This window comes from Thermobia domestica, chromosome 1 (assembly GCF_964235325.1).
Source record: "Thermobia domestica chromosome 1, izTheDome1.hap1.1, whole genome shotgun sequence".
Taxonomy (NCBI): domain Eukaryota; kingdom Metazoa; phylum Arthropoda; class Insecta; order Zygentoma; family Lepismatidae; genus Thermobia; species Thermobia domestica.
Window position 1 is genome coordinate 196,293,518 of NC_137454.1, and position 13,651 is coordinate 196,307,168.

Below are 13,651 nucleotides of genomic sequence, written 5' to 3' on the forward strand. Positions count from 1 at the left end.
TGTATTTCTTCATAACAATTTCAATACGAGTGTCGCAAATCACACAAATAAACTACGAAACTCTACTCGTTGGGGAAACAATAGTGCCACTTATTTTCCTGTGAGAAGTTAAAAATTTCTTCTATTCATGATGTGAATTGCGCTTTAGCAGGGAACTTAGTCTCTGCCATTTACTCTCACCTGCTGCAAGATTGGGGGAAAGGGAGATTTTCAGCGATGGAAAAAGGTCAATCACATTGTACGTAAGTGCAGGCGTTTAGAAGTTTGTTATGTTAGATGTACAAACGGAAGGAAGAGTCAAGTCAGAACAGGTGATTAAAGAGTCTATGACTTAGGCACGCAACGTTGCAATATCTCTCATGGACTCAACCGGTGTTGTAAATTTCGTAATGTTGTAATATGCGTTAATTTGTGATGTCTTGTTCGGTGACTTTATGAACTCCCTGATTATAGTAGTGCTACTGGTTGGCTATCGTACATTTTTCTTTGAAATTAATTGTCTTCTCTCTTCGATATAGAGTATATTCCCTTAATATTAACACAACATAATACACAGGTAGTTCTTGCACTGGTTTTAATTTAACCATTTATCCTTTTCCTTAATATTTTGTATAGTTACAAAAAGCATTTTTCCGTATGTATTAGTTTATTTATATTTTATATTTATTAACTTAATTTAAAAACGAAGCGATGAATGGGTTTCATGTATATTGAAAAATATTATTTCGTGTTCTTTTCTGGTTCTTTATGGAAGAAACATGAATCTATACAAAATATTTAAACTACTTTCATTGTTATGATAAAGCAGTCAACAATATTTGGTCAAAATAAATTCTAGAAAATAGAACGAGATGGTAGCTTGAAATTCTATCACCTAACTGGAGATGTTGAATAAGTAGATTCTGGCATCGGTGTGAAGTAGTTCATAGTAAAAGAGTGTAACAACGAACCGTTCATATATTAGTTATATACACAATAAGAATAAAAGTACAAATAAAATAAATAATTTAATATTTTTTATTATTTTTTTAATTTTTAGTATACGTTTGTAATAAAACTGACATTTGTAATGCATAATTTATCCAATAACACTATTGACAAAGTCCAAGAAATAAGCGACATCAGTGTAGACTCCAGGATATCCTGGTTCAGCACAGCCATTGCCCCAGGAAACAACGCCATAAAGAACACCATCTTGAGTAAGAGGACCGCCACTGTCTCCCTGTAAATAACATAGTATTATAATGTTTTGAGGTAACAAAATATAATCTGCAGTAAACAACCAATATATAAAATTTTATGCAATAGAGAAGTGTGTAGTATAATTTCCAAACTACAAATGATTGTTTCTTGAGAATTCATCCATACTCAAATACGTCAACCAGAAAAATTAATTTTGCAATCAGCAGTAAAATTATTAATTGGAGTTTTTAAATGGAAAGTTGTATAAATAAGTTATATAGAAATCTCTACACAATATATCAAGAAAGTTACATTTAAAGATTATTCATATATATATATATATATATATATATATATATATATATATATATATATATATATATATATATATGTTTTGATACAAACTATTTAAGTTTTAGTAAATACTGCAACAAATTTTAAGGTAGAGAAGCATTTTCTCTCTCTTCCACTTGATACGTATCAACATGCAAGGTATGAATGAGAAACGGAGGTGATACTTCCGTAGCTTACAAAGTTCTTATCTATTTACTAAAACTCAAAGTAGTTTATACAAGTAACCATTGTATCTGCATATATATAATCACATTCCTTAAGGATGAAAAGAAAACGATGAGAAAGGCTTCATTATATCTTGAGTATGTACTTCTCGTTAGGGACATAAAGAGTATTACATTATTAATGTTGACATTATAGCTCAAGTCACTTTAACCTCATTTTGCCTAATACAGTCACCACCAACCAATGCGTTATGTAGGCAGTTTAAAAAGCGTAATGTATTTGTAACTACTTCTGGTCCCCAATGAAAAATGCCCTTATAACTACTACGAAAGCCTTAGTGGAAAATATTGTTCGCTGTGGATTTTTCATTTAAAAGATATTTCTAGAATGTTTTTAATTAAGTACGAAAGAGTCTAATTTTTTCTATTAAAATAGCTTCAGTAAAGACCCAATCTGTTGCTAATTAAAATTTCGAAAATAAAAGAAAATTATTAAAATGGTAGTAAATATATATCGTACGATATAAGAATGACCTGCGAAAAAAACGCACTGGTCTACTCGACTGGAGAAACAAAGAAGTTCAGTACCGCTGTGACATGGTTACGAATGATGAGAAAGGGAAGCATTTTCTCACAAATTATTGCAAACAGTATTTTAACACTTTATAGAAATTAGTATATTACAGACTTGATACCCTTGTTTACAAATCATTAAGATATTATTTAGTTCACATATTCAATATGCTGGAGATTAACTAGGCGAGCAAGAGAAAGAAACAGTAATATATAGAGTATGACTACTTCCTATAAATTTTCCGATGCTATAATTGATCATAAATTTTCATTTTCGAAATTGCCCACAACCATAAATAGTACAAATGAGACCAAAACAAGTTCTAATAACTTAGCAATTTACTAATAATTAAATGAAATCTTTCGTTTTAAGGTCAGAAGTTTATGTTATTTAGCCTAAAGGAAGATCAACAATTTACTAATGATAGTGTCAATCTACCTCCAGGTAAAGTGAGATTGTAAATAGAATTTAATTGTTAACGACGAGATAAGATCAATGCCAGAATGGAAAGTGACGCAGAATGTCGTCAGTGTGTTTTGCTTTCGTCTTGTCATGACTTAATATTCGTATCATTATGGTTGCAGCCTAACTTTGGAATTGAGTTTGCAGGAGATTCTATTTCTTTCTGGTAAGCAACTACGAAAACCCGTTGAGAATGTTTTCACGTGTAAGAATAATATATATTTCAATGTTCGGGGTAACTTAATGTCCGTCAAATAAAGTTCCAATATGTAACTGCGTCTCTTCGTCTTTTCCTTATAACTACTCAAGAAAGCTCCAACAGCACGCATCAGATGCTACATCGCTAATCGTTTCACTCTCTTTGCATTCTTGAAATTTCGAAGTAATCGAATACAATTTTCCAAGTGTTAAAATATTAAAGTGTTAAAATGTTAATACCTGGCGGTAGATTGTTATTATTATTATTATTATTATTATTATTATTATTATTATTATTATTATTATTATTATAGTTATCTATCTGGAATAAGATATACTATCCATTCAAAATTTCATAAATTCTGTGATTTAACATTATTTATCATAATAATGAACATGATATATAACACTCAAACTGTTTACTTTTGTGAATTCGAAATCATTTGCCCATATAAAAATGCTCCATAATTATTTTACACGTAAAGAAAAAGAGTGTTTATCAAGTCTAACATCGCAAAATCAGTGTTATTAGGGCAATTTACAATCTTGGAGATATTCATTATTAAGTGGACTTCACTACATTTTATTAGTTGTGTAACATAGGTGTATTCTAAACTATTAGAAATAAATATCCAAATTTCTTACTTGGCATGAATCCTTTCCTCCTTCAGGAACACCAGCACAGATCTGACCTTCAGGAACTCCACCATAGTCATTATCACACTCTTCAGCACTTACAATGGGAACTTGAACTTGCAGGAGATCATCAGACACATCACCACCCTCCTGTAGCATAATAAAATACATTTAATTGATAGTTTTAAGGATAATCAATTAATACAATATCAGTGAATATTAATGGAAACTTTAAACTCTTTTTATTAACGCTGATAGAAATATTTAATAGAGAGAAACCAATGTTCTTCTTTTAAATCAGTTAAAGAACAGTGTGAATAAATGATAAGCTGTTTGTTTTATTGTAAACACCAGTGTTACATAGGTCTTTTATTTGCACATTTCAATATTTGGGGTGCAAATACACACTTGAGATTTGTCCAAATTTCGTTGTGGCATTCAGATTATTTAAACTTGTTCTCTTAATTTATGATTAGAAATATTTCAGAATACGTTAAATGTTTTTACGCAAATAATGACACAAATATTATATGATAGATTCATATTTCAACACTAGATAATAAGTGCAAACGTCTACATCTTGATATATATATTTTACCTCTGTAGTACCCCATCCAGTGATGGTAACTTCAGTTCCTGGGGCGAGCTCTTGTCCAGAAGAAGGAAGTTGAGCAGGTTGAAGGTTATCATTCAAATCAAAAGGTTCGCTAACCTGTTAAAAATGATAAACGTAGGTGATTTCTTGAAGTTTACATTATATTTTTATAATCGTTTAAAATTCTAGTTTAGTTTGAACTCATACCATTTGCTAGAATTCTGTAAATTCACTACTGGTCTTTAGGAATATGGAACTTTAATACATATCCTGCACCAAAATGAAAAATTAATGTAATAAATTGATTTTAATTTCACAAAAGCTTGTATTTCAAGGGTATTTACTGCTAGAACATTTCCATTTATGTCTTGGAGTTATTTATATAACTTACGCTGAATGTAAATATTCTTGTTTAACTTACTCTGAATACGGCAATGTCGTTGATTGGAATACCACTCCATAGCGTATCATAATCTGGGTGAACAGTAATCTCGGCTACACTACGGGACTGTCCTTCTTCGTTCAGGTTGGTAATTCCAGCAACAATGTTGTAATATCTCCTATTATAGCTGTTAAATAAATGTAAAATAAATTTCTATTCTAGTGTAAATTATGATTAACACGTATAGTTATTTTAGCAGAATTATCGTATAGAGCAGAGTTAAAAATAATGGATGGTTTAAATTATTTTTTTTAGCTTTTCTAAACTGTTTTTTTAAGAGAAGAAAATATCAAGTTACATTTGTTCCACCACCATTTGCTCCACCATTTGTTCAACCAAGTGAGAAGGAACAACTTGGAGTTAGAATGGGGAAAGACAATAGATACGCTATAGGTTTATTATATGTGATAGGTCAAATTAATTAGAAGAGGGCGAAGTTCATATATTTTCTTTAGTTTGCAGAAGGAACTAGATGAAAGATATTATTTTGTTATAAGTTTTAAAGGTATAAGTAGTGTAGTCTCCAAGTAGGTGTATTAAGAAGGTACTTATTAAGTATGTAAGTAAAGTAATGAGCTTAGAAATGATGTACAGAAGTAAAATTAGCCTTTCGCAAACGATTATTTTCAAAACTTTGTGAGAATACCTGAAAGGTCGATTTTTAAAGATAGTAATTGATGAGAGGTATAAAACACTAACTTATTTGATATAAAGTATTGTGATATGTTGAGCTGAATTGTGAATACTACGGAAAACAGCTAGAATATTTCGTAATGTTGGTACAGAGAAGAATGTAATGTAACAAAACGTATGTGTTATACATTAGAGATGTTTGAATTATATGTACTATATGTACGGTATTTATTTGTAAGTACATTTATTATTGATCACTTTTATAATGATCAATAAGAAGACTTCGATTCCCTTAGAAATGAATAGAGCAATCAATTCTCTTTAATAGTGCATGATGACTTGCATCATCAAGATTTCCTTACATATCGTATTCTGATATTACCAATTGTCACATTGTACTATTATACTTTAAAACAATTAGTAATTGACCAATATAATTGAATTTATTTATTTACTAATGCAATATAAAATAACTTACTCTGAGCAATGGCCAGCAGTGATTACGAAGTTTTCACTTACGACGGTTCCTCCACAGATATGACTGCCAAGAACTTGGACCGATGCCTGCAATACAAAAACTCACACTTAGTAGTTTGCCAATATTAATATTAACAATACCAGCTTGTTGCTAGTAGAATACCTGAGTATTTTCTGTGTATATGCCATTATCGGGTCGGTTACCAGATGGAATCCCAATTAAGGATTTCTATTTTGATCAGTATTTCTCCTGTTATAATTTATTGGCGGAAATTGAACATTCTAAAATCCCGTCAATTTTCTTGAAGCTACATTTACTGTATAAAAATATCCTTATATTTAATTTATCTCTTCACACACTTCGAATAAAATGTTTAGTTTCTTTCTTTAAGAACTATATACCTTGAAACGATTATCAAAATAATAATTGACCAAAGATCGATAAATGCATCTGAGCATAGAACACTCTGAAAACCGAAGACGTTTTTAAATCTCAAATAACATCTTTCTAACTAGCAAAATCCGAAACCACTTCAACTTTAAATAATGGTATACTACCAAGGATAAGATTCCGAGTTGAAACAAGGTATCAAATTTCCATAACTGATGCTTAATAGTTAAGTCCTATGCTTGTTTTTGTGTTCATATGAACTGCTAACTTCAACTCAGAATACTAACACTCATGTTGCAATATTCTCTATATTTGATATTTATATATTATAATAATATATATTTGTATGGTCCTTTGTTTGTAAGTTATTTTTCCTTATCAGAAACGCATAGTTTAATTATACTCTGAAAAAGTAAAGTTTTTGAAGAAGATATACATTCTCTAAGTCGATTATAACTTTCCACGTTCCAAAATCGACGTTAAAAAAATATGTGAAAATATGTTGTACTTTTATGACTTTAAGGACAAAACAGAGTATTTGCGTTTCACATTAATATTGTTTTTTTTTCTCATAATGTCTGCTCTTTAAATAAAACAGAGGGAGATAAGCATTACATTGTTGAGCAGCTGTATTCCTTCCAGGCACACAAATTCAAAGTACCTAGAAGTTAACAAACGTGTTCTACCCTCTCCGGAAATAAAGTAAATTAAAATGCAATTACTTGTAATTTTTATGCAGATTATGTTCTTTAGTAACTAGGTGTTAGTGCAATTACCATACACTTTGAGTTTACCGGAGACAAAACTATGTGGAAGGAAGTATATTTATTTTCTTTCAGGAAGTGATTTTAGCTATAAGCTAAAGCTGAAGCAGAAGTGGCGCCAGAAGTTTTGAAAGATGGTCTTTGGTATTGAATACTTTCTACGACGTACGACTACGACGTATATTCTGTTCAACAGTTTGTTGAAAACTTCTGTATAATTCAATTTGAAGTCGCTCGTGTTTAACTTTTAAAAATGTATCTCTGGATTTGTTTATAATCATTTTGGTGCTTGGAATGATGGATGTATCATCGCAATAACCATCTCAAGTATTTCTAATATTTTTTCCAGAGTGGTAGAACCTTGCACTTCAGAGTATTCATATTTCTGCATTACTGAACGAAGAAATAGTGGGTCCAGGTAGGTACATTTAAAACAATAATATCACACGACCGACCCTTAAGAGTAATAATAGGAAGACTATCACTAAGAAATTCTACCCGTTCGAATTCTGAAGTTATTCATTTATGAATGAAAAATCGTGTTTCTAGTTGTTGAATTTTATTTCCTTTCTGGTTGAAGGACGTACAATTTTCGAACTTTACTGCTCTCTTTCTTTCCCATTTAACTTTCTGAACTTCTACTAGGTTAATCCTATATTTCACTAACTAACTGGCTACGGATTTTAACGTGCCTGCCCTATAAAGACTTCTTATGTTCCATGTTTCAAATTTCACGTCCATTTTAAGTTGTTGAAGTCGTGCCAAGTTATCAGTCCGATACTTCTGCGAATGTCAATGAAGAACATGAACGCCCAAATGGAGAAAGAATGTGATTTTAAATGATTTAATCCATTCTTTTACTTAAGAGTAGAATATTTCCAGAGAGATAGGTAAGAACACTCTTCGAGGCGATATTAGGGAACTACACTAGTGTAAGGGGAATACGAATTCAATATTCCAGGTAAAAGGCAGTGTCAAGTTCTTAACCGCTGGTGTATATCCATGAAATTGTTGCAGGATCATCTTTCTAGAGGGCATAAAAATTAACATATTAAAACGTTTGAAAATCTTTCCGTAAGTTTTGAAAGGAGAGAAAAATATTTATTACGTTATATATTCATCTGAAATGTTTGTTCTAAGAATAAGTGTAAATATCTCTTTCTCATAAAAGAAATAGTAACACCTCATTGAATTCTAACATTTCTTCAAATTACGCTTCCAATGATAGTAACAATAAATCATTAAAGACATGAAGCACTCAAAAAAATTGACTTGTTTGAGTAGCTTGATTTAAGATTAGTATTGGTAATGAGTAATAATATTTCCCAAGCTAGACATAATTTAGTCTCTTGCGCATTATTTAGAGCTTCATGTTTGAACATGTTTAATACTTTGTTAATATATTTACAGAGTGTAAAATGGATATCACAATTAGTGTACATGTAGTCTAGACAAGATATGTTTCAACCCATTCCTGCCCCTTTATTTTATTTATTTTTTTTACGAAGATATTGAAAATAGTATATTACATTTTACATTTGATCAGTCTCAACATCAATCGAAATACCATAAGAGTCATTTTTGCAAACTTTTGTTGGAGTTGTGAATATGGATACATAATTTTGAGTAATATGAAAATCCTTCAAATGCTTGAAGTGAACACCACATCAAAATACTGTAATATATTTCTATGGATACTCTCTAAGAAAACTTATTTTAAATATTTAGGTATATAGGTTATGGTATAACATTACATTGTTCAACCTAGTTGGTAAGTTTTATCAGATGTGTAAAAAAATAAATATTGCAAAGCCTTGACTTTAATTTGGTAAAAGCAATTCTATCGGTTCAAATTCACTATCAATTATTGGAGAGATACTCACCTGGAAAGGAAATTCTCCAGGTGCAACAGGACTGCCCCCTACGATCCTTCCATGTGGGAAGAAGTTCTTCCTTCCTAAGAACTTGTAGTTAGGTGTCGCTGAAATGATATAATTCAGGTTGGATTCACATTAGATTCTTTAATTTTTTATAGCAAGGTGTAAATTAGATTAACGCTTTCTAGAGCCAATCAGTTTATAAATACTTAATTAAGAAGTAAATATATTATAAAATAAGGCTAAAAGGGGCCATGCTATATAAAATAAGAAACACGCATTAATGGAATTTGGAAATGTTTTGTGTCCAAATAAAAATTGAATGAACTTTTGAAAAAGTAAAATAAAATAATAAATAAATATTTGAAAATCGATACATTGTCAGTTTTTAACTTTGTTTTTATTTAATCCTTTATCTTTAGATATTAATGAGTTTTTTCTTAAGCAATAACATGTAAACATATTAATTAATTATTGTTGACAGATTTCAGGAATTTGATTAACTCTCTCTTTTTACGCCCAGCAATTACTTTTTACAATGAATTAAAGTTTTTCAACGGCATTTTAAGCAAATTTATAATTTTATATGTTGTGTTTCGGAAAACGTAACAGAATTTCACTATGCACTATTCTTAACATTAGGACAACAGAAAAGTATGTATTCCCTTTTACTTAGAACGGTTTAGAAATTTTTGTCTTTGAACAAAATTAGCAACACGTAAGTTTCCTCTCGTTTCGCCATTGACTTTCATAGTCAGGCATTAGTCTGACGTAGTTCATACTTCACACATTTTGGAAAGATGGAAAATCGTAATTTATGGAATAAATTTAAGTATTTATACAAATAATGCATACCGAAAAATGTTGTTCCGTAATATAATTTGATCAGTCAGAATGACTCAATTCAAATCATAAATTAAATTTTAGAATTAAAATACTTTCTAGAATAGCTTAAGACAAACTTACCAAAAGCGCACACTACTAAACCAGCAAATAGAAACAAACGAAGCATGATGCTGTATAGTGAAATGTGTGATATTAAACGAGAGGCCCAGACTTATATACTAAATTTTATCTTATAAAATCTCTTTTCAGAATAGCAAATGTTAGATAATTTAAAGAAGTAAGATTTTTTTAGCAGTATCCTATTATTGGGAATAATAAAAGAATGGATTTTTTTATCTCTGCGTGATAGGGTTTTCCCAATGAAAACATAAACACTGCTTAGGAATTGTGTTAGAAAATGTGTCCAATTTCCCCAAGATGAGCATTTCTTATCATTCACTACAAATAACATATATATCAGTGTTTCATTCAGAGTTAACCGATACACAGTTTATCAGTGTGAAACTAAATGGATCTCCTCAACTAGATAATTTTGTCTACTAGACTTTTTTTTTTTTAAAAAAAAACAAGAACAATCTATATCGTACGTATTCAACACTATTGTTCCAGATTGAATCAAACTTGGCATAATAGTCAGCCTCTTTCCCAGAAAATTTTGTCTGACAAGTAAACCTTACGTTTGGGTGAATCGAGTTGCTGACTGAGACACATATTAGAAAGTAGTACTAAATGTGGTCAGTATTTCAGTGAAGTTATAGGTGCGAAGCTCCAGGGGTTTAGGAGATACGGCTACCAGAACATCATATGGAAGTACATAATAGTCTTCATACAGTTGGAGGTATAAGCTCTGTAAGACCTCTTGTAACGACAAAAGGTGAATAACAAATACATGGGTATATATTAGGACTAGGGGGAAGTCATATAGTAAGAGTATACCTGACGGCGGCCATCTTGAAATCCGCCATTTTGAATTAAGGTTAAGTTTTTAAAATAGGAATAGGGTCATGTGCACATGATTTAAGGCGCAAATTTAATCAGAAGAACAATGGTGACGTTGATTTTCATTTACGCGCAATTGGTAAAAAGCTACAGGGAAATTAAATTTTGTTGGAGCATATGTATTAGTACTTTCACTCCACCTTGTAAATTTTGTGTTAATGATAATAATTAAATAAAAAGCAGGTGGATAAATATTAGGTCTATGGTAAGAGTTGCCTTAATGGCGGCCATGTTCAAATCCGCCATTTTGAATCAGACAAAAGTTTTAAACAAAACGCATAACAGTGACACCTAATTAATAGCAAATTTTACCATAACTCCAACGGTATAACCATTTTTGCTTTATCATTAACCAGTATTTGTTATCGCATAAACAAGTTGCTAATTTAAGGAAAAATGACCAAAGTGGAATTGAGTCATAATTGAACTTGTGTCTTTCTTCCAGAAAAGTCCTCAATTAGTACAATCAATATGTAGTTCAGAAAAGAGTGCATGACTTGTACAAAAGCTCTGCTCACAGTGATCACACCTGACAAAGGCAATCAAGTTACACTTGACACATTTGTCGTTAACAATTCCGTCAAAGCAGTGGTCATAAGGAGCGATCCATTTAATTTTGTGCTGGTTAATGATAAAACAAAAATGGTTATACCGTTGGATTTGTGGTAAAATTTGCTATTAATTAGGTGTCACTGTTATGCGTTTTGTTTAAAACTTTTGTCTGATTCAAAATGGCGGATTTGAACATGGCCTCCATTAAGGCAACTCTTACCATAGACCTAATATTTATCCACCTGCTTTTTATTTAATTATTATCATTAACACAAAATTTACAAGGTGGAGAAAGGACTAATACATATGCTCCAACAAAATTTAATTTCCCTGTAGCTTTTTACCAATTGCGCGTAAATCAAAATTAACGTCACCATTGTTCTTCTGATTAAATTTGCGCCTTAAATCATGTATCACATGACCCTATTCCTATTTTAAAAAACTTAACCTTAATTCAAAATGGCGGATTTCAAGATGGCCGCCGTCAGGTATACCCTTACTATATGACTTCTTCCTAGTCCTAATATTACCCATATATTTGTTATTCACCTTTTGTCGTTACAAGAGGTCTTACAGAGCTTTTACCTCCAACTGTATGAAGACTATTCTGTACTTCCATGTGATGTTCTGGTAGCTGTATCTCCTAAACCCCTGGAGCTTCGCACCTACAACTTCACTGAAATACTGACCACATTTAGTACTACTTTCTCATATGTGTCTCATTAAGCAACTCAATTCACCCAAACGTAAGGTTTACTTGTGAGAGGTCAAAATCAAAATGTAAGTTCGCTGCACCGGGACACTATTTTGGTATATATGCAATAGAAACTTAATCTTTCTTAGGTCTAGAGAGCGTTGTACCAACTCCGTTCCAGAAACTTGGCCCGAAAGTAGATATGCCTGGAAGAAATACTGACATTGGTAAACCTTCCCCTGCTACATGATCATGTTAAATATTATATTGTCCAGAGTACCAGTCCAGAGAGCTACGGGTGGTTAAATTTTTGGTCATATTTTCTATAACATACGATCACAAATGTTATTCGATTGAAATTAAACCTAGTATCCTGGTAGATATTGATGTGCTGTATATGTATGTCAAATATTAGATGCATGTTCAATCAATTTCCGATTTATGAGAAGTCAAATTTTGAATCCTATTAAAAAAGTCACACACCAAATTCATCCGACCGGGACTAAGCTAGGCATGTTAGTAAATCTTGAGCTGCTGAATGGACATGTACAATTATAATGCACTGGCTTTCTGTTCCTACGTTCTGCACAATTAATGTTCAAAATGAATTCATTGGACATAATAAAGAGTAATAAATGTTACTTAAATGCAATCAATGGTCAGTTGTGAAGAGAAATTGTATACAATATCAATCATAGGTCAGTCTTGTACAGAACAAAAAATAAAATCAAATGAAGGACACTTTACTAGAGCTATGCATTTTTAACTTGTAAGAAAAAGGATAGGGAAATGGGTGTTACAATATGAAAACACGTGATATATATCCTTCATAAAACTACCTAATAGGTACGTGAATACACAACTTACATAGCTTCACAACTAACGATAGTATTATGATGTAGAAGAGCGCTATAATAAGAACAAGTGAAATTCGTTTCAAAGCATGTAACTACGTAACACTTGCACATTCTGCAAATTCAATACTGAAACCAAAGTAGTAAAGCTATAACTCCCGGTTGCCATAGAAGGATAAAATTAAGGGTGAGATCGGGTGTTTGAGTTCATAATACATTCTCGTTAAATAATACAATTATTACTATATAGAAATTGATTATTCAAACGGTCATTGAAATTGGTTTTACTACTTCTAATCACAGTAGAGAAATAAGAAATGAGATTAATTTTAACCTTGAGACATTGTATTGCATCAGAAAGCCATACCTAGGTATCTGTGACCGCTTTTGGTCTACAATAATCAAAATGGAAATCATAACTAACGGTAGATCTTTTTTAACACTTCTGGTTGCAACAGATACATAAATTCGTAGATGGAGCCGCTCCATATGGTCATGAGTCTTTATCAAAAACTGCTTCTCACAATAAACTACAGTTTTCCGCTATAGCAATTTACGTTAGAATCCGAAATACTAGATTTATACCACTTCTGATTTAAAATGAGTGATAGGGTTCGAGTTCAACCCTATTTACTTATTGACACTTTTAGTTCATGTCAAAAGACGTTTCTTGCTATCCCTTACCGTGCTTGCTCCCCGTAAATGTACTGAAACCGGATATTGTAGGCATTTTTATAGTTTCCTCTTTTAGAAAGAAGTAATAATTGAAACAGAATAAGTTATTGTGACGCACTATGGATTGAAAGAATACACTTCTTGCTATTGATCACCGCTTTTATCCTACAACGATCAAGGCTAAAACCGGAAATGGCTCATTTCTAGAGGTTTTGATTTGAATATAGGGTTAATGTAGAGAATTGTTATTCATTTTTCCTATGCATAAAAGTGATTTCCGAA

General features: G+C 31.4%; 1 protein-coding gene across 1 annotated transcript; it reads right to left on the reverse strand.

Annotated features, from left to right (window-relative positions):
• Positions 1–1,001: 1,001 nt before the first annotated feature.
• On the reverse strand, positions 1,002–9,777 carry LOC145666947 (trypsin-1-like). The gene is made up of 7 exons (XM_081734570.1): positions 9,716–9,777; positions 8,756–8,853; positions 5,719–5,804; positions 4,587–4,734; positions 4,169–4,282; positions 3,580–3,720; positions 1,002–1,222 (listed from the first exon to the last, which is right to left on the reverse strand). Exons 1-7 carry the CDS (start codon positions 9,759–9,761, stop codon positions 1,079–1,081), a joined length of 777 nt encoding a protein of 258 aa, XP_081590696.1. The 5' UTR covers positions 9,762–9,777; the 3' UTR covers positions 1,002–1,078.
• Between the last annotated feature and the right edge of the window lie 3,874 nt (positions 9,778–13,651).

Coding starts and splice junctions, on each gene's coding strand:
- LOC145666947 (XM_081734570.1), bottom strand. CDS start 9,761: ATGCTTCGTTTGTTTCTATTTGCTGGTTTAGTAGTGTGCGCTTTTG. Junction 4,735..5,718: donor ACTGCTGGCCATTGCTCAGA/GTAAGTTATTTT, acceptor TTTATTTAACAG/CTATAATAGGAGATATTACA. Junction 3,721..4,168: donor CTGGATGGGGTACTACAGAG/GTAAAATATATA, acceptor ATTATGCTACAG/GAGGGTGGTGATGTGTCTGA.